This window comes from Pagrus pagrus (assembly GCF_965226575.1).
Source record: "Pagrus pagrus genome assembly, chromosome: 13".
Lineage (NCBI taxonomy): Eukaryota > Metazoa > Chordata > Actinopteri > Spariformes > Sparidae > Pagrus > Pagrus pagrus.
The window spans coordinates 20,141,031-20,161,552 of NC_140197.1; the positions used below are offsets into that span (position 1 = coordinate 20,141,031).

At 43.1% G+C, this 20,522-nt stretch overlaps 1 protein-coding gene across 3 annotated transcripts in view; it reads left to right on the forward strand.

Annotated features, from left to right (window-relative positions):
- LOC311268590 (E3 ubiquitin-protein ligase rnf213-alpha-like) overlaps positions 1-19,869 on the forward strand; it is a 34,249-nt gene extending 14,380 nt beyond the window's left edge. For all 3 annotated transcript variants that reach the window (XM_084372295.1, XM_084372297.1, XM_084372296.1), the window contains 45 exons: positions 376-513; positions 631-795; positions 1,027-2,305; positions 2,425-2,606; positions 3,236-3,391; positions 3,480-7,088; positions 7,208-7,332; positions 7,869-7,985; positions 8,065-8,189; positions 8,279-8,401; positions 8,503-8,564; positions 8,701-8,854; positions 8,937-9,078; positions 9,170-9,361; positions 9,479-9,609; positions 9,709-9,866; positions 9,965-10,171; positions 10,283-10,470; positions 10,589-10,709; positions 10,838-10,938; positions 11,024-11,206; positions 11,423-11,586; positions 11,669-11,777; positions 11,878-11,992; positions 12,154-12,355; positions 12,496-12,695; positions 12,811-12,933; positions 13,048-13,158; positions 13,360-13,602; positions 13,692-13,767; positions 13,879-13,913; positions 14,018-14,118; positions 14,230-14,386; positions 14,535-14,709; positions 15,100-15,194; positions 15,293-15,544; positions 16,553-16,685; positions 16,980-17,063; positions 17,153-17,333; positions 17,547-17,748; positions 17,848-17,925; positions 18,010-18,207; positions 18,395-18,484; positions 18,595-18,773; positions 19,081-19,869. In XM_084372295.1, coding sequence (XP_084228421.1) covers positions 376-513; positions 631-795; positions 1,027-2,305; positions 2,425-2,606; positions 3,236-3,391; positions 3,480-7,088; positions 7,208-7,332; positions 7,869-7,985; positions 8,065-8,189; positions 8,279-8,401; positions 8,503-8,564; positions 8,701-8,854; positions 8,937-9,078; positions 9,170-9,361; positions 9,479-9,609; positions 9,709-9,866; positions 9,965-10,171; positions 10,283-10,470; positions 10,589-10,709; positions 10,838-10,938; positions 11,024-11,206; positions 11,423-11,586; positions 11,669-11,777; positions 11,878-11,992; positions 12,154-12,355; positions 12,496-12,695; positions 12,811-12,933; positions 13,048-13,158; positions 13,360-13,602; positions 13,692-13,767; positions 13,879-13,913; positions 14,018-14,118; positions 14,230-14,386; positions 14,535-14,709; positions 15,100-15,194; positions 15,293-15,544; positions 16,553-16,685; positions 16,980-17,063; positions 17,153-17,333; positions 17,547-17,748; positions 17,848-17,925; positions 18,010-18,207; positions 18,395-18,484; positions 18,595-18,773; positions 19,081-19,234 — 11,115 coding nt within the window. In that variant the 3' untranslated portion in view covers positions 19,235-19,869. The remainder of the gene's footprint in view (positions 1-375; positions 514-630; positions 796-1,026; positions 2,306-2,424; positions 2,607-3,235; positions 3,392-3,479; positions 7,089-7,207; positions 7,333-7,868; positions 7,986-8,064; positions 8,190-8,278; positions 8,402-8,502; positions 8,565-8,700; positions 8,855-8,936; positions 9,079-9,169; positions 9,362-9,478; positions 9,610-9,708; positions 9,867-9,964; positions 10,172-10,282; positions 10,471-10,588; positions 10,710-10,837; positions 10,939-11,023; positions 11,207-11,422; positions 11,587-11,668; positions 11,778-11,877; positions 11,993-12,153; positions 12,356-12,495; positions 12,696-12,810; positions 12,934-13,047; positions 13,159-13,359; positions 13,603-13,691; positions 13,768-13,878; positions 13,914-14,017; positions 14,119-14,229; positions 14,387-14,534; positions 14,710-15,099; positions 15,195-15,292; positions 15,545-16,552; positions 16,686-16,979; positions 17,064-17,152; positions 17,334-17,546; positions 17,749-17,847; positions 17,926-18,009; positions 18,208-18,394; positions 18,485-18,594; positions 18,774-19,080) is intronic.
- The last annotated feature ends 653 nt before the right edge of the window (positions 19,870-20,522 follow it).

The window sequence follows — 20,522 nt, forward strand, 5'->3', positions numbered from 1 at the left end:
CTCATGATAAATTGAGAATGACTCAGTTTTTGGGCCACTGATGTTTCCATTAAGACTCGGCAGACAGTTGGGGATGCTTGATGAATATTTAAATCCTTTAGAGGCTAATTGCTTCTCTACTTCTCTACTATGTTGTTCTGGGCAATATGTGCAAAGTTCAACTGGAAAGACTCCAGACATTTTAATCTCATTCACACATGATTTATTAATGCCTTGCTGGTTAAGATTATACTGACGGGAAAACATCTCTGAAATACAATAGCACAAATAGTTAATGACACATGATTGCTATTATCATATGGCCACGGTTACATGGGTTAACCCTGACCTTGTAATAAACAGCACAGTTCAGTTCAATGTTATCCTCTTTTCTAGCGGGACAGTGCACGCCATCTGGAATGGCTGAAGACTGTGAAGGACAGTCATGGGTCAGTGGAGCTGTCATCTCTGTCTTTAGCTTCGGCCATCAACAGCAAGGGTATCTACCTCATCAGCGCACAAAGTGTAAACAAGGTAAATAATGATATAAAAAACGATGGCAACCCTATGTCCATGCAGCACAGAGGTGGTCTCTGATAACAGAGTTCCTGCAAAATGATATAAGACTGTGTTTCTGTTTTTCGTATCCAGTTGAGTCTTGACACCGTCCTGAAGCTGCAGATTCCAGAAGAGCATGATGAGGGTCAGCAGATGCGCTGCTACTCTCTCGAGGACCTGAGGGAGTTGCAGAACAAACTCATGCTCATGTCTGGGAAAGGAGACCAAGGCCAGAAAGAAGTTGATCATTTTGCAGAGGTATTTTGAAATGTTTCCCTCCTATTTTATGAACATAGATCATTTTGTTTAGCATAGAAGCTATAATGATACTACTAATGCCACCAGTAATTCTAATGCTGCTTCTATACGTACTGTTGATAATTATTTATAGTCATAAAAAGTTTAGTCACTCTTTTTCTATCCTGCATGTCTCATTAATTAATCTTGCAAGTTGGATGTGACTGTAGGTTTGCATTTATTTTTTTTCAGGTTTTTGCCAGTGTTCAAAGACTAGCTGAGGCATTCATTGCCCTCTACACTGCTGGGAATCCTCTGTTCAGACACTGGGAAGCAAAAATCAACTGCTGTATAAACAGCTATGAACCAAGCATTATGATGGACTTCAACCTGGGTAGTGTTGTCAGTGTTATCACTGAGGATGGCAGCATAGAAGAGCAGCTCCCTGAATTTTGCCGGAAAATGGAGAAATGCTTGAGTTATTGGACAGATTTTGTGGACAAACAGAGATCTCAACATTACTACCTGAACTACTACACAGCCGAACAGATTGTCTACCTGTGCAGCCAGCTGACGCAGAGAACCACCGTGGAGGACCAAGTCCTCATGATGCTCTCCTTCGTCAAACCAAATTGCACAACCTTAGACTTGAGGCAGGTCGGGCATGAACTCCAGTATGAACTCCTCACCAAACCAGAAGAGCAAAATGAGGACATTAAGTTCCAGACGTTTGTTGTGGTTCCAACAAGTGAGCCAGAAGACCCAGCTTTCACCAGTGGATTGGATCCTCTGCCAAGTCTTGTGGAGTCAAATGGTTCGCAAAAATTTGATCTGATATGGAATGCTTATATGAAAGACATGAAGAATTTTCTTCCAGACATTCTTGATATAAAAAGTCTTGGAAGACTCTTGGAATTACTGGCCAACAAAGGAGATGAGAGCAAAGATGACGAGAGCGAAGAAGACATTTCTGACGATAACATGGAGAATCTCATAAAGAGGCAACTGCCTCAAGGCCTGGCCGCTGGAAATCCAAACCTCATAGTGTGCCCGCATGATGAAGTCTTGACATCTTGCATCTCCATTTACATGAGTAGTGAAGAAGAGACATTGCCCACCTACGATGAAGTCCTCTTGTGCAACTCCTCAACACCGTACGAACAGGTGGAGCTATTCCTCAGACGTTGTCTCAGCATTGGCTACAGGGGACAGAAGATATACTCTCTACTGTATGGAGATCTGCTCACTTATGATGTGAGCTCTAAGGTTGAGAACTTTTTCCAGCGAATGAAAATGCAGAGCAGGAAAGACTACAGACTTGTGATCATCTGCAGCTCAGAAAGAGAACATGCCTACCTTCCTTCAGCCTTCAGTCAGTACAGATTGCACATGATTCCCCAGGAGTCCCTGGCGCGGATCCAACGGTACCTCCACAAACACTTTGTTGTCCCAGCAGATCAATGTAGTGCTGCAGCTGCATTCAAAGACCGACTGTGCGTTGGTGTCGTCTCATCAAAAAGGGCTGGTGTTGGTGTGTATACATTTACATTACTCAGCTATTTCAAATTGATCATTTCACTCATGGTTGATATTTAACTACAGAGATTATTTATACCTTTCAAAACAACTTTTTTGTTTTTAAAATTACAGGTAAATCTCTCTACATCAAGAGGCTCTATGAAAACCTGAAGCACTCAACCAAGAAGTCGTCAGTGATGAAATGCATTCGCTTGATTGAACCTAATGTTGATGAGAACGTCATCCTTCAATCTTTGTTGAACACACCAAAGACAAAAGAAGTCATGATCTTCCATTTTGACATCACATCATCGGTAATAATGAGTCACAAGTTAATGCTTAGCTGGGTGATACAAACACCATTCAGCCACAACATTAAAACCACATGCTTAATATTGACAGCTCAGACCCATCAAGGCATGGTCATAACACTTCTGGGGATGTCCTGTGTTGTCTCGCACCAGGACGTTTGTAGTGGATCTTTTGGGTCCTGTATGTTTGGGGGTGAGGCTTCCATGAATCAGACATGTTCAGGCACGTCCCACAGATGCTCAATCAGATTGGGATCTGGGGAAGGTCGACACCCTGAGCTCTTTGGCCTGTCCCTCTAGCTGTTCCTGAGCAGTTTTGTGGTGTGGCAGGGTGCACTGTCCTGCTGGGGGGCCATTGTCACTGGGGAGTGCCCTTGCCATTAGAGGGTGTAGTTGGTCCACAATTGTGTTTGGATGGGTGGTGCATGGCAAGTGTCATCATCATAGATGCCAGGACCCAATGATTCTCAGCAGAACATTGCATTGTAATGAGATGGTCAATGTTATTCACATTTTAACGATGTGGCTGACGTTGCGCACACAAAGCAGGAAGTGCTGAAGCTTAATTAGTAGGATATGTCTCAACAGCTTACATGTGATGTTAATGGCATGTGTTTTATGTGGTTTAAAAGGTGCAGAAAGGTCTCCATGAGTTTCTTTTCAAATTGTTGATTCTGCGCTATTTGACGGACTCTGAAGGGAAGATGTGGAAGTGCAGCAACAGGGACCTGTATCTCATGGAGATGTTGGAGCCAACTGTCAAGACAACCAGAAATCCTTCACGGCAGGTAGGAGTTTTTACAACTGGTCAAATCCACATCTGATTTTAAACCACTGCTTACCCTATGTTGTGCTTTCATCTCTATTCCTTCATAGGATCAGACTGTGAACAGCACATTCACTGATGTATTTCCAAATATCTTCTGCCGACCACCCAAAGAGGTGCTAATGCTTGAGATGAGGAAGCAAGAAGATCCCACAATTGTGAGCTCTGATGACCCATTGATGGATGAGGAAGAATTCAGGAGTGCAGCCTTTCAGCGCCCCTACCAGTACCTCACACGGTTTCACAACCACAGTGATCTTGATGTGTTCACATATCATGGTGTTGAAGGATCCCACGTGGAATGTCTTCAGATGCTACTCATGTACTGTGGAATCATGGACCCCTCCTGGGCAGAACTGAGAAATTTTGCTTGGTTCCTTAACCTTCAGCTGCAAGACTGTGAGACGTCTGTGTTTTGTGATGCTACTTTCACTGGAGACACACTGACTGGATTCAAAACCTTTGTGGTTGACTTCATGATTCTGATGGCAAAGGACTTTGCTACTCCATCCCTCAGCATTTCTGACCAGAGTCCTGGCAGGCAGCAGATGGACCTGACTGGTGTCCGAGATGAAGACTTGGCTCCTTTTCTGATTAGGAAGAGATGGGAAACAGAGCCACATCCATACATCTTCTTTAATGATGACCATGTGTCCATGACCTTCATTGGTTTCCATCTTCAGCCAAATGAACAGAACTCTGTTGATGCAATTGAGCCCACCTCTGGAAGGGTGATAAAAAAGAATGTCATGACAAGGGCATTGTTTGAAGGCCTGAAGCTACAGAGAGTCCCTTTCAACATCGACTTTGATCAACTTCCAAGAGGGGAGAAAATAGAGCGAATCTGCAATGTTCTTGGTATCCAGTGGCCTCTTGACCCAGATGAAACATATGAGCTCACAACTGACAACATCCTGAAGATGCTGGCAATCCATATGCGGTTTAGGTGTGGCATCCCTGTCATTATCATGGGAGAGACAGGGTGTGGAAAGACGAGGCTCATCAAATTCCTTTGTGAGTTGCGGAGGAGTGGGGTGGCCACTGAGAACATGAAACTGGTCAAGGTGCATGGAGGGACAACTTCAGAGATGATTTACACCAAAGTCAGAGATGCAGAAGACATTGCTTCTATTAACAAGCTAGACTATGGATTTGACTCTGTTCTCTTCTTTGATGAGGCCAACACTACTGAGGCCATCAGCAGCATTAAGGAGGTCCTCTGTGACAAGACGGTCAAGGGGGAACGTTTGACACAAGACTGTGGGTTGCAGATCATCGCCGCATGCAACCCTTACCGAAAACACACAGATGAGATGATTCAGAGGTTGGAATCTGCTGGTCTTGGGTACAGAGTTCGAGCTGAAGAGACAGATGAAAAGCTTGGGTCCATTCCTCTCCGCCAGTTGGTCTATAGAGTTCAGGCATTGCCACCAAGCATGATCCCTCTGGTGTGGGACTTTGGACAGTTAAATGATCACACAGAGAAAATATACATCCAGCAGATTGTGCAAAGAGTGGTCGAAAGCAAAGCAATCGAACAAAGTTTCATCAAGTGCATCACAGATGTCCTTTCAGCTTCACAGAAGTATATGCGGACAAGAAAGGATGAATGCAGCTTTGTCAGCCTGAGAGATGTGGAACGCTGCATGCAGTGTTTTGTTTGGTTCTATGAAAACCATGTCAGGTTGTTTGCAGAGCTTGAAGACTTTGAGACTAAACAAAACGCTGAGAAGACTGAAAGACATCAGCGACATCCTGAGGTCAGAGACCCTGTGCTCTGGTCTTTAGTCATGGCCATAGGAGTGTGCTATCATGCCTGCCTTGAAAATAAAGATAAATACAGACAGAAAGTCAGCAGAAGCCTACCAGAATACAGCCCACCAAAGGTTATGCAGGAAATCTCACTCATGCAGGATTTACTCTTGAGCGGCGTGCCAATGGGAGACACCATCGCAAGAAACTATGCCCTCAAAGAGAATGTTTTCATGATGGTTCTCTGCATTGAGCTTAGGATCCCTCTCTTCCTAGTCGGAAAACCTGGAAGTTCAAAATCTCTGTCTAAAACTCTGGTGGCGGATGCAATGCAGGGCCAAGCTGCTCATTCTGACCTCTACAAAATGCTGAAACAGATCCACTTGGTGTCCTTCCAGTGTAGCCCTCACTCAACACCAGAAGGCATCATCAATACATTCAAGCAATGCGGACGCTTCCAGGAAGGCAAGAACCTGGATGAGTACATTTCAGTGGTGGTCCTTGACGAGATTGGGCTGGCTGAGGACTCTCCTAAGATGCCACTGAAAACCCTTCATCCGCTGCTAGAGGAGGGATGCATTGACGATGAGCCACTACCACACAAAAAAGTTGGATTCATTGGCATCTCCAATTGGGCTTTAGACCCTGCAAAGATGAACCGAGGCATTTTCGTGTCCCGCGGTGATCCTGATGAGAAGGAACTGGTCGAGAGTGCTAAAGGCATCTGCAGATCGGATGCAATGGTTTTGGAGAAGGTCAGGGATTTCTTCCAACCCTTTGCAAGAGCCTATTTGGACATCTGCTGCAAAAAACAAGGCAAAGGATTTTTTGGCCTGCGTGACTATTACAGCTTAATTAAGATGATATTTGCAGTGGCCAAGGCTTCTCAACGGAAACCCACTGCAGAGGAAACAGCCAAGGCTGTGTTGAGAAATTTCAGTGGCAGAAATGACGTGGATGCAGTCACTGTCTTTACCGAAAGACTGCAGATTGCACCCAACCTGGAAAACATCAGTGCCATTGAGTTTGTGAGAGAAAACATTCAGGCAGTTGGACAGGAAGAAGAATGTCGGTACCTGCTGGTGCTAACAAAAAACTATGCAGCCTTACAGATCCTGCAGCAAACCTTCTTTTCAGAAAACGGTCAGCCAGAAATAATCTTTGGATCCAGTTTCCCAAAAGACCAAGAGTACACCCAAATCTGCCGTAACATCAACAGAGTCAAGATTTGCATGGAGACTGGTCAGACAGTTGTGCTCCTAAACTTGCAGAACCTTTATGAAAGTCTCTATGATGCACTCAACCAATACTATGTCTGCTTGGGAGGACAGAAGTATGTGGACCTTGGACTGGGAACCCACCGTGTGAAATGCAGGGTGCACCAAGCCTTCAGGCTTATTGTCATTGAGGAAAGAGAGGTCGTCTACAAACAGTTCCCAATACCTCTCATCAACAGGCTGGAGAAGCACTACCTAGACATCCACACTGTCCTTAAAACTGAACAGAAGAGGATGGTAAATGAATTGAAGAAATGGGTGAAACTTTTTGTTTCTCTCAATAATCAAAACACAACAGCAGCTCAGACCTACAAGTACAAGCCACCAGATGTTTTCATTGGCTACCACTCAGATACATGTGCGTCTGTGATACTTCAAGTGATAGAGAAGCAGAAGGACACTTCGGAGATCTCAGATCCAGAGAGAGGGGTTCTGGATGAGGCAAAACTCATACTGCTCAAATGTGCTACACCAGACTCAGTGGTGCGGTTAGACTGCACAGGCCTCCCCAAAGTGGAGAGTGCAGATCTGGCCAGGGTCTACTTTGAAGAGCAGACCAACAGCTGTTTAGCTGACTTCATTCTTGCGCACACAAGGCAGGAAGTGCATTGCTGCTCCTCCTTCACAGAGGTAACGTTAAACCATTACCATACAACCTTACCATTCAATACCAGTTTCAAATACTGTATACTGTATACTGAATTTGGAAGTCCTTATAAATCCTTAATAATTGTAATTTTAAACCACAGGTGACAACGTTCTCCAGACTTCTGACAGCATCTGACCTGAAACCACTGGAGCAAATGTTACACTGTGTTGAGCTTCTCTCACTGCAGCAGTTTGACACAGAGCACTCCTTCCTGAAGAAGATCAGGTTTGTTGATATATTTGGGAACGTATAATTTTACTTTTGGTAACACTTATGGCACATTAAACTGAAAATTGGTTGGTATTCTAACAAAGTAAACTTCAATATACAAAGCTATGAGAATTTTACATCTCTGGTGAATACTGGTATGTTAAGTCATAAAGAAGTCTATACAAAACAGACAATTATACTCTTACCAATATTTTTTAAAGCCATTCAGTTTTTTTGTCACTTGTATTGTTACAGAATGTTAGTAGGGACATACTGTATATTCAGAAAACCACTGAAGATTTACAATACTCAAAATCAGTTAAGGATATTCGAATTTTTTTTTGTTTCATTGCATTGTTTATTCTGTGACATATCTGAATTTTTATTTTGTGTTTTGTGAATATTTTTGGTCCCCAAAAATAATGCGACACATTTCATTGGACTTTAATTGCATATCCATGCACCTAACTTATTTCGAGTAGTGTATAAGCAAGGATTATACTAAACTCATATGATCTTGAGGTATGATCTCAATTCTTGTTTTCTTGTAGGAACTTCCTCACAGCTCAGAATGGAGGCAGTGACACTGGCCCCTGCAACAAGATCCTCATCATTCAGTGTGATTTCGACGAAGCCTCTCATAGTGCCAATCTCATTGCATCTGCAAAGTAAGCCCAATGTTTCCTCTCTGTTAAGTATGCACCACTGTGTCATTTTGCCATATTAAGTTTTGCTATTCATTTCTAGGTATTCATCCATAAATGAAATCAACAAGATAACACAGGAGAGCATGGCGAACAAGGTGTTTGTCTACTTTATCACCAGACTTCCAAGAATGGAAGGAGGGACTTCCTATGTTGGCTTTCATGGAGGTATTACAACTTGTACTTGTAAATATAAAATTTTGTTATGACATTGCATGAAGAGTAGAGAACAATCTAACACATGTTGATGTTTACAGGCCCCTGGAAATCAGCTCACATTGATGACCTCAGACGGTCAAAAGACATCGTTTCAGACATCAAAGCCTTGCAAAACATGACAATCAGTCAGATGTTTGAAACAAAGATGAATCAGCCTGAAGGTAACTGATAAATAATTGATAGCAAATTATAATTTTATCTTTACATAACATTTCTTTGTTGTGTTTTGGGGCATTAAATCAAAAAATATATTTTTCTACAGCCATGGAGGTGGATGACATGTACACTGAGAATGAACAGGAGGAAATGGAGTTGGAGGAAAATGTGAGTACAGACAACATATGTATTGTTAGATGCACCATTAGAAAAAAGTGTTTTCTTCCCTGACTACAATGACATGTCATTTTATTTGGGGTTACTTGTGACACTAGTTTTTGACCAGTGTGTCCTTCTGCTGCAGGGCTGTGATAACGTCGTGGACACCACAGCGCTGGTGCGGAGCTGTGTGCAGAGTGCAGTAAGCATGCTGAGGGACCAGGTGGAGAGTGGCTTCCGCAGTACTCGGAGAATTGAGATCCTGCTGGCACTGCTCAGTGACAATAACGAAACAAAGGGTACTAACCACTACTTTATTTCAGGACTTTGTTTTTGTTACAGCTGTTGTCATTGCTTATTGTGTTATCTAACTCTCGTCAGGTGAATTTCTGGAGACTGTGAAGAGGCGTCTTCACTCATTGCTGGCGATTCATGATGGCAACACCTTCTCATCCATCAAAAGCAACTGGGTCATTAAGGAGGCCTCAAACATTGATGCCTTGCAAGAAGGAGGCACCTTCAGGTGAGTGTTTCACAGAATTCAACATAGCTATCCTGACTATATTCCTATCTTTTTGGAAGAGCACTGTTAACTTTTTGGCGGTTTATGACAGGCAAACCTTATGGAAGCGTGTTCAGGCTGTGGTCATTCCGTTCTTGGCGCAACTGGTGTCTGTCATTGACCGGGACCAAAACTTGGACATCCTGCTAGATACAAACTGTGGTGAATCTGTCAAGAGGCTGTGGTTAGATATCTTTGACAATGATAAGCTGCTGCAAATCCCACAACTAACACTGGACCACAAGTAAGTGGTTGTTTTATTCCAGTTTGTATAAAGAATACCAAATTCCTACTGTATAACTAATAATATTTAACACATTGTTTACTTAGCACAATTAAACTTTTTTTTCTCTTTTTACAGGTCTGAGACAAGAACAATCCTAGTTCAGAACTACATTTCCCAAGACAGGAACATGAGGTGCAGCATGCCCTTCAGCTGGAGGATTAAGAACTACCTGGAGGAACTCTGGGTTCATGCACTTCAACATGAAGGTATTGGCTTTTTGTCAGGTGCTGTCCCTTATTGTTACGTCACTCCAGTGTTGATGTTTCGACTTTTGCATTAACATTAAATGTATATATGTCTGTTAGGCCAAACTCAACTGGAGTTTGATGAGTTCTTTTGGAAAACACCACTGGGACGATACATTGTGAAAGCCGACCCAGAGATGCAGACAGAGTTTTTTCACCGCTACCTCCAGGATTTCATCTCCATGACAATGAACGTGACTTGTCAGGAGGATCTGAAGGTTGTTTTTCTGTAATACTTGAAGGCCTTAAATTTCAGGCTAAATCAGTGTGGTAGTGTTTGCATGTATATACTAATGCACATCATTCTCCTTTCTAGCTCCTGTGTGGAGCCTTGAACTGTTGTGTTAATGAGCTGCGATTGCAGCTCAATGCCATCGACACAGCAGCGTCTCTTCCATGGGTCCATGCTGCCTATCATGAGTTCAAGAACCGACTGCAGAACTTCTCCAGAATGATCTGCATTGAGCCCCAGGTGACCCAGCACCTCTTGGAGAATCATCATACCAGAGACGGGGTCGAACTGGTGAGCATCTTTTGACTATATAAGCATTTTAAACAATACTTCTCTTACTCCACTTTTATCAAGATATTTGAGCCTGCGATGTGTATTGATCATATTCTCCCTGTCTCCAAGGTACTGGATGTGTATGCTGCTTTAGCGTGTGTGGAGTACCTGGAGCCTGAAGTCCTGGACACAGACGCCCAAAGACAGGCTTGGCTCAGACAAGTCAAAAAACACCAGGTTCCCATTGAGCTGATCTGCTCAGAGGAAAGTGTGAGACGCTATGGAGAAAGAAGCAAGGCGATGGTCCTTAGAGTCCAGTAAGTAAAACTGAAATAAAAATATTTAAGTGGTCCAAGTGCTTAAGATTTTAGATTGCCTTCAGATACTACTTTAGCTGTATTGAGTTTGATGATTGTTTGTTTGTTTGTCCCTTAGAGCTGGATGGAATCGGATATTTTCTCTCTCTCTGTTTGTGGAGCACGTCCTGCTGGGCATCGAGGAGGTGGAGAAGAAGCTGACACCTTTAGTCTTGGATCATACAAGAGGACTTTGCCGGGTTAGTCTGGGTTCTTTCTACTTTTTTCATAAGATTAATCGAACAAATTAACCATACAACTACATTCACAATAACCACATGCATTCCTCCATCCATTATAAAATACACTATGTCTGTTCTTTCTTAAGGTGCTGGAAAAAAACTCAGACCTAAAAACTTATCAGGCGTTTACCGCAGTAATTGGTTTACTCAAAACCTGCAAAGATGAAGCCATCGAACGCATCTTCAGGTAGTAATTTAGTTGTCTGTCTGTTGCATTTTATCGGAGGCTCCCCTACCTCCACCCTGGGTCAACTCTTGTATGTTTTATCCAGGTTCGGTCTCAGGCTGTGCCCAGTGTGCATGGGCGACCCCCAAGATCCGCTCTGCCTGCCGTGTGAACACATCTACTGTGTAGCCTGCATCAAGCAGTGGTTGGTCCCTGGTCAGATGTACTGTCCTCTCTGCATGCAGCCGGTTGCAGACGACTTCCCTATCGTACCGTCAGGCGCCATCAGGTTGGTAACTGCATGTGAATTAGAACCACAGAAACTGATTTTAATTTGTGTTGTTGCTCATAAAAGTCACAGTTATGGTGTTGCTTCTTCACACACACAAAATCCTTTGATGTACCCTGTGGTGTTATTCGTCCCTACATGGGATCGAGGTAACTTCATGCTGTGTGAATCTCATTAATCTGTAACAAAAACGTGTTTGTCTCATGTTTTGTTTAGGATTCTAATCAACCAACACGCTCGGTTCAGGAATCAGTGCAATGCTTTCTTCATTGACCTGGTGTCCACTGTGTGCTTCAAGGACAACTCGCCCCCCTGTTCAGATATCATTCTCCATTTGCTGTCCTTTCTCATGGTTGAGTCCCCTGTCCCCATTCTTGGAGGTAGGACATTTTTCCAAGACCGTGTCTCTTCTTAGACATGTTTTGTCAGCTCTGACTATGTTTTTTTTTGTTTATTTGACAGGTAATCGACAAACTCGACAAATGACAAAGGTGCTCTCCCCGTTTGACGACTCTGTGGATAAAAATCCTGTGGTTCGCTCAGTAGTGCTCAAACTCCTGCTGAAGTACAGGTGGGGTGGTCGCACACTACATTAAGGCCTGTTTATGTACAATTTTAACAGTTTAAGCTGTGTTTCTCACTTTTCTGCATACATTGTTCTGCGTCTGAAGCTTCGAGGAAGTTAAATATTACCTGCAGCAGCACCTGGTGGCAGTTGAGCAGAGCAACATCCTGGAGAAGACCGACAAAACTGAACTCTACTTGTTGTACATTAACTGCCTGGAGGTACACATGAAATCAGATGCTACTGTATATTTGAAATAAAGCCCTTTCTTTGTTCAGCAACAGTAAAAACAAATACAATTTAAATATGCTCATCCCTTGTGTTGTAGTTTCTAACTTGTTTTCATAAGGTACATCCACTTTTTACCATTTCATTTGTGCAGGATTCCATGTTTGAAAGGTTGCAGTTCAGATCCACTGCAGACCAGCAGGCGTGTCTGCAGGATGAGAGTGCCTTCCTCACTGACTACCTGCAATCACAGTCTGCTGAAGCAGCCACTGTGGAGTACCTGCAGCAGGTGGCCAGAGTGCGTATGGACCTGGACATGGCTGCGAGCCTCATTGTAGAGAGACTGAGAGAAGCAGGTGTGTAATTTTGGTGAAATACAGTGTTAGTTTATCTCATACTGTACACTTATCCTTGACTGAAATATGATTTTGTGATTGGTGCGTGTTTTCAAAAGTGTTTATTTTACAAAAATGTCTTCTTTCTGTTTTTATCATAGCAAAGGCTCAAAGGAGTGGTCAGAGTGGAACCACAGCCTTCCTGACCAGAGTGGAGAACTTGTGTAGACGCAGTGGAAACAACTGGTATCGTGTCTACTTGATCCGTAAGATCTGCAGCCAACATGGAGTGGAGTTTGTCATTAAACTCCTCAGTGTGGATGCAACGCGCTGGCTCTTCCCTGAAGAGGTTCTACAAAAGGTTAATTATTCACATCACTATTTTCAGTGTTGGTGCCCAAATGAAGGCAAGTTTTTGTTCTAAATGTGATGCAAACAGTAAGGAAATAATCTGCTTTGATTTTCATTACTCCCAGAGTGAAGAAGCCACTCCAATAGACCATTACCTTGTGTGTGGGGAGAACTACAAGACTATCAGAAATGCTGTGGAAAAGGTTGTAATGGAAGGCAAAGTGGACGGACTGGACGAGACTTGTGCGGTAATGTTAAATCACTTTCTTGTTGGTAGCTGAGCACATCACATCAGGACTCTGCTATTACTTTATTTACATGTTGACACAGGTATCTTGTTGCTCTTTTGCTTTTCTTCATAGGGGTGCGGATGTTTACCACAGTGGAAGACAGTTTATCTGCTGTTGGCGCTGTACAGAGAAGTCACCACTCTCTACAGAGAAGCCAATGCAAACTTCCATCCCAAACCTGAGGTAGACTCTAAAATTAAGACCTAATGAGCCTCTCTCATCTTGTGTCTACACTCTCAGCAGATACATTCTCATTTTAATCTATGCCGTAGTCTGCACCAGCTCCGCAGACTTCCATCTCAGCTGCGTCTCACAGCTCAACCTGAAGCATCTAATTAAGCTTCAAGTGTATTTTCTTAACAACTGCGATTCATGTACTTGCAGCAAGTGGAAGCCCTGTTGGCCTACATCCAGACCTCCAAATTCCTTCCCAGTCCAGAGGTGAAGGCCTTTGCCCGGGATCTGGTGATCAACCAACTCGGGCCGCTGGCTGTTCGTCCCAGGACCTCTGTTGCTCAGTGTGTTTTGGTGGACTTAACTATTCACCTGGCTGCTGTCTTGCTTTGCGGGACCCAGGGGATTGTAGCTCCCCTGCAGCAGCTGGCGTTGGCACCTGCCACCATGCAGGTATGTATATCGTCAGCTGCTTTCAGTGTTGGCAACAAGGCTTCCTCTTCTTCATGAAGTGAACTGAGTGTTTTTATCTGTTGGTACAGAGAGCCTTCTTGCCTACCATGGCGGACGATATGTTAGCTGTGGCTCAACAAGCTCTGGGACAATTGCAGTGGTACAGTAAGTAACAGACCAAAAATGTGCTCTAATACTTGAAATACAGTTGAAGATTCTATATATCAATGTTTAATGTAAACAATTATAATGATTTATGTTTTATCTTTACCATAGATTGTCCAAATGGTCATCCCTGCACCATTGGAGAGGTATGTCATGTTAAGTCTGACTCATAATAAGTTTGTAATGAGTCCATTTTTTGTAGTATTCTTTTCATACGATGAAATCATGCATCCTGTTTCTTTTTCTCTAGTGTGGCAGGCCAATGGAAATGAGTCGTTGTTTGGATTGTGGCGCTGTGATTGGAGGAAACCAACACCAACCTGTGCAGGGATTTCAAGCTGCTCAGCTCCAGTAAGTGGTCTACACCTTAATGTGGGGAAAAAATGTAATGAAGAACAAGTTCAGAAGTAAAATAGTGTATATTTTTTTTTAAATTTCTATGTATTAATTGTCCTCTTACAGGGGTGACCGCACTCAGTCAGGCCACATCCTCGGCGACGCCAGCCGCAGGGACAATCCAGACATGCTGGACACAAAGAGCATGTCCCCCGTTCCCTTCACTGTTGTCCGCATGCTCACTCACATGACCATGCTGCTTGGTGCTGGCCGCCACCTACAGGTAGCTAGGACAAAATAATGTGTACAGTTTGAATTGACATTAGTTCCTCCTGTAATATATTATTGAGTGTTTAAAAGGTGCAGTTGTAGGTGACAGCAAGAAATGCAATGTCTGGTGTGACAATAATCCACTTTATTTGTGTTTCCAGTCTATCTCCGCAATCATCAAGCCTCCGGTCCCTGACCCAGGTGCATTCCTACTTGCTCACCTGAGAAAGGACTTGGAACATCTCATCAGATCCCTGGGTAAGGGGACGGACGACACAGTGAGCACCGTTCACCTGCTCATCAGCAGCCTCCTGCAACCCTACCAGCCGCAACAATGTAAGGAGCAACTTGACAACAAACTCACTGTTAAACTGTCTTGTGCTGTTACTGTTTTGTTTTTTTTGTTTTTTTTGAAAGCATGTTTCTAAAGTTTGATCCCCCTCAACCCTTTCCTTCCTCATTACTGTTAATGTGCTGGTTGAAGGACAGGGACATAAAATGAGGAACAAGAGGAAGGGGTGCCCTCTAGTGGTCACAGGAAAGAGTAATACTAAGTTTGATTTATGTATCAGGATTGTTCTTTACCATGTTATTTCTAGCTTTCCAAACAGTTCAGGATAATATTGTAATGACATCACAGTGGTAACTATACTAACTTGTGAGACCTGCCGACTTTCGGCCCTCCAAAAGTGAGACACAGGATTCACTTCTTTTCTTTCCTTTCAGGGCCTGGTCATTACGACAATCTGCTCTCCACCAAAGAGGCGAGAAATGTATGGGAGGTGGAAGTGAGCAACGCCATCATCACACCTCAGCTGAAGGTAGAAATACAACTAAAGTACATCATTTCAGAAAATAACTGACTGGCGGAAGAGATTTGCACGCAACACGTTTTCTTATATCGTCTTCTCTTCTACAGCATTTGGATCGACAGCTTAAGGAAGTGAACACAATCATCCGAGCTGACTCTCGCATCTCTGCCAACCCAATCATGAAGCTGTTGTTTGGCGATCCTCGCCTCTTCTTGCCCTCAATTCCCCCAAATTCTCTGATCCATGGCAATGCTGTGTGGAGCTGCAGGGAGAAAGTGTCTCTGCTGAGCCTCACCCACATTGTGGTGCAGAATGATGGCAAAGACACCCTGCCTGTGCTCTGGAGGTTCCTGCACAAGGTAAGAGAATGGTGATCGAACATGTGTCCTGTCTATCGTAGCAGGTTTTTGGAGAAGTTACTCCGAAACTGAAGAATAGAAAATGTTGCTTCTCCCTTAAATTAGGTCATAAGTAATGCAGTGTTGCAACATATGAAAGAACGTCTACAGTTTCAGTTTGATTTGTCAACTGAAAGAGCACTAAACTATGTCCTCACACTGTCCAAAAGTTCATCAGTTGATCTGATTAGAGAGATTTTTGCCCTGGATTTAGCCTCTCATGCAATGTCCAAGCTGCCCTACTCTCTTGGAGAAGTTTGTATGCAGCTTGTGAGGACGACTAAAGACACTAGCCATGGTGGAAAAAAGTGCGACTGCATTTTTTAGTGTAAATAAATGTTTATTTACACATAATTCCCCTCAAAGGATGCTAAAACTGATCACCAATAAAAGATCATTCATAATGTACAGTAGATAGAAATGGTTGAGTTTAAAAGTTCATTGTTGACATTTGGAAACATTTGAATTTGTTTTCAAACATTTCTTATACAACAATACCAATATAACAATATCAAAAAGTAACTATTCGTGTTATTGTTATTGCATTTTTAATGCAGCAATTTATGTGGCTTTATTATTATTGTGGAATGAATGATAATAAGTTGAATAATAACTTCTTTTATGGGCACCTCTTGTGATTTATGAAAACCCTAGGGACTAACTATGACCTACTGAGTCTGAAAACAACAAATAGAGCTCCAAAATTATCAGTGGAACCGAGTAATGTATCCATTAGGGTCAGACAATTTCTGTAGCTTCAAAAAAGTGGTGGATTTGTTATTTTTTAAGGTTCCACAATTACCAGAAATCATATATCATCTTATATGCCAGAAAAACTAGCCAGATAGATTAAAAAAGTACACATGTAGAAGCTGATACAGGACTTTTCACACACATTCATCAGTTTGTGAAGAGTTTTTAAAAAAAACAATTATCTCAACAAGTCACTGAGACACTACTTGTTTTTAGGAAGCAGAGCTCCGACTGGTGAAGCACCTTCCTGACATCCTCACACTCCAGAGAGATCTGGTGAAGAAGTTTCAAAACGTCACTGAGATGACTTGTGGCACCATTGACGAGTTCCTCCTAAGTCAGAAAGCAGGTACTGAAACCGACTGTCTACACCAATGCTCCTCCACTCTTTCAACTGTATGACTCACTTACACAAGAGATGCAAAGTTCCACGCAGCTCCTGATTGCCGTTTCTCGGAAATGTCATAGTAAAATAGCTGGCAACGTGCGGTTTAAAAACCTGCCTGCCAACGGCTGAGTTGTTTTAACCTGGAAGGAGACAATGATTGAGTATTTTTGAAAGAGCGAAATGTCTTCCACACGCGAGAGCCTCTGATGTGAACACTTTGGATTCAGTTTTCCTTTTTCTTGTGCATGTGTGCAGCTTCGCTCAAAGCCTGGTATGAGAAATACATCGAAATCTTCCTGACAACCTGGAATCAGCTCAGAGTGTCTCTGGCAACTAACGGTAAATACAAACACCAACTGTACACACAACACACTTTGTAGCACTAACACTCTCCTGGCCGACGTCCTGATCTGACTTTTGTCGTTCAGGCGAGATTAAGATCCCAGCTGAGTTCTGCCAGAACGACCTGGACCGCAACAGTGACTTCAAGGTGCTGTTACCACAGCGACAAGGCCCGGGATTGTGCTCTACAGCCCTCGTCAGCTACCTCATCGCCCTGCACAATGACCTGGTCTACTGTGTGGATAAACACACTGGAGAGGAGACCAGGTGGGGGCGCTCTTGCCACATTTTTCTCACTTGTTTGGCTGCAAGGGGACATTGTGTTAACTACTTCTCCAAATGCCTTCTGCTACACATTTGTGCATCTTTTTTATTGAAATATTGTTAAAAATGAGCAAGTTACAGCAAGAAAGGGGTCAAAATAGAAAAAAGATATACTTCCCTGATGTCTTTTTACTGACTGTTTGTCCCTCCACCCAGCTACAAAGTGAGCCCTGCGGATCTGACTGACCTGCACGTGATTCGGTATGAGCTGGACAGGGACCTGATGCCCCTGGTTCTGTCCAACATGCAGTACAGCATCGAGAGAGGCCAGGAGACGCTTCACGAGTACGACTTACCCAAGATCCAGCACCAGATCATCTCCCGCTTCTTACTGGGCAAACCTCTCCTCACCCTTAATGTGAGCAAATGCGGTCGCTTTTGCCCTAAAAATTAGGGAAAAGTGAGAAAATAAATTGTTAAACACCATTTTCCTTGTGCCTCTGTCCGTTTTCCACAGGGCATTCCAACACTAGTGAACAGACATGATCGCAACTACGAGATGATCCTGAAGGATGTGAAAGCAAAAGTGCCGCAAGTAAGTTCATTCATTTTATCACGTATAGTATATTAAACATGCTGCCCTCATGAGATCACACAACACGTGTCTGCGTGCCAACAGGAGCCTCTCCAGACTCTCACCCTGTTTGCCGTGGCTGGAGAGCTGCACTCCTACAGCGAGGTGTGCGAGGCTTTGTCCACGCTGGAAGTGGCCCTCGGTTTCCTCGCCATGACTGGGGGAGAGCCTCAAATGCAGCTGTCCCGCTACCTGGAGGAGGTGCTGCAGATGGAAAACCAGATGGCTCCGCACATCCTCAAGGTCAGCCTATCTGAGACGCCCGTTCCTTTATCCTATCTCTATCTTTGTATGCAAACAGTTTGTGTCCTTGTGAGCAACTCTATTATCCGACTTGTGCTGAGCTGAGTTGTGGATTTATAAAACAAAGTGTTAATTGGTCCTTTTTTAATGTGTAGAGAACTTAATGTTCTCCCTGTTTGGCCCACAGACCCTGAGCATGTGCTGTCTGAAGCATTGCGTGGCTCTGTGGCAGCTGCTGGTCTCACTCAAATCAGAAAATATGCTGCGGCTCAAGAGGGTAAGGCATCAACCAGTGCTACCGGTATACAGTCATCATTCAAAGTAGTATTACAGAAGCCTTCATAAACACTCATTTTGACTGCTTCATGTGTTCCCCGTGCTCTTCAGGATCCATTCGTGGGAGTCTCAGAGAAGTACAAGCAGGCCCTGGGTGAGGATGAGCACAGGCTGCTGATTGGCTTCTTCTCAAAGAACAGCGCCGACAGTTTCCTGCTGGAGATGCACGAGTTTCTGGTGCTGGTCCTTAAAAAGCCCGATGCACCGGATACCTTCAAGCCCGACTGGAGGTAAAACAAAATGTTTTTGTTTTTTAATCAAATTATTTGTGAGTTTCTAAGCTTTGCACCTTTCTTTACATTTTTTAAATAAAGTCTTAAATTATGTTATTTTAGATTGTCTAAGTGTAAAAATCAGGTGAAAACTGATTAAAGAGTAAAGTACGATGGAGGGTGAAGTTAGTTGCTGCAGCAGTGGACATACCATAAAATAAACATAACTTGAGACCTTAAAGTAAAATAAAGAATAAGACAGGAGTAGGTGTGTTCATGTGCATCTAAGTATGATGAGTAAAGTGTATGTTTTGTCTCTCAAAAGCATCAAAGACACGCTGATGTCTTACATGGAGCGCAAAGACCTGGACGTTCCCCCTGACGTGGAGGAGCTCTTCCCAGACGAGATCCTGCTGTCCCACTACGTTGAAGCCTGGAAGTTCATTGTGGCCTTCAAGCAGGAGCGCCAGAGACAATGAAGACGAGATGAGAGGGCCGAGTTCTTTTTTCAGATCACATCCTTCAGAAGTTTACAATCATGTTGAATCGACAGTATTGAAGTTGTATGGATGCGATATAATCTGTATTTTAAGATGTGCCTTAGGTGCACTAATGTTGAGCTGCATAGTGCCACAGAATATGTGTGCAGTTCACATTTACAGCTCATGAAGATGTGACCTGTGAAGATTCCTTTTTTTTTCCCATTATCCGTTCTCGTTTTGCATCACTTCCTTTTTCCTAATCATCAACGTGTACAGAGTTTCTGTACAGTTGACAGTCTTCTTTCTTGCACTTCAGTTCTAATGTGAATCTGTCCCAAAGAGGCAGAACAAACGTCTGAATCCTACTCAGGTACAAAATGTTGAATAAATCTGGGGACTTACAATCATGCTTAGAATAATCACTTTATCAAGAATAATGTGTCATTCCCATTCCATTTATTGTATCACTGTTGTGTCTTATTATGTTCTCACTGTCTTAAAAAAATCCTTTTTGTTTTGACTTTTTCATTCAGCATATTTACAAAATACTTTATTGACTTTTCTGATTAGTTATTTTTTATGTGGGCTTGGTAAAACATGGTGAAACTGCTTTCAGTAAAGAGTGAATATCACCTTTTGTGTACTTCAGTGTGTTTTGTGTTCTATGAGATGATAATGGATAACATTACCTACATGTTTCAAATGTGGGGTCTTATTCACCTCATGCTGGTGTGTCAGTGGTCTCAGTCCTTCCTTCTGTCCTTTCTGGCTAGCCACTGAGTGATATCCCTTTAATTTGTTCAAATATTTGTCAATATGGCGCAACAATAAGAATACATTTTGGTGTTTCCATCTGCCATTGTAGACAAACTAGGCTGTGGGCGTGGTCCAACTAAAAAACGCTTATGAACGCCATATTTAGAAACCACAGCTCATGCAGCATGTTTTGACTTATCCACGGGAGAATAAACAACATGGATGCAAAATCGAAGCAACAGTGGTCCGCGGACATGAAGCAACACTTGAATCCAAGCATGATTGTCTTTCCCTAAACCTAACCAAACTTCGACTAAAAGCATGCACTGCTATATCCTGCAGAACCACACCCATTCAGGTGGAATACCAAGTTTTTAGTGAGACCTGTGTCTCTGCAAAAATGCCCACTGATGGCTGAATAATCCACCGACATCATGTTTTCACTGGAACTCTTTGTAAGTTCAATCACTTCAACCTCCACTTCTGTAGGCTTCAAAGCCACCATGCTCAGGACACAAAGAGGATACAA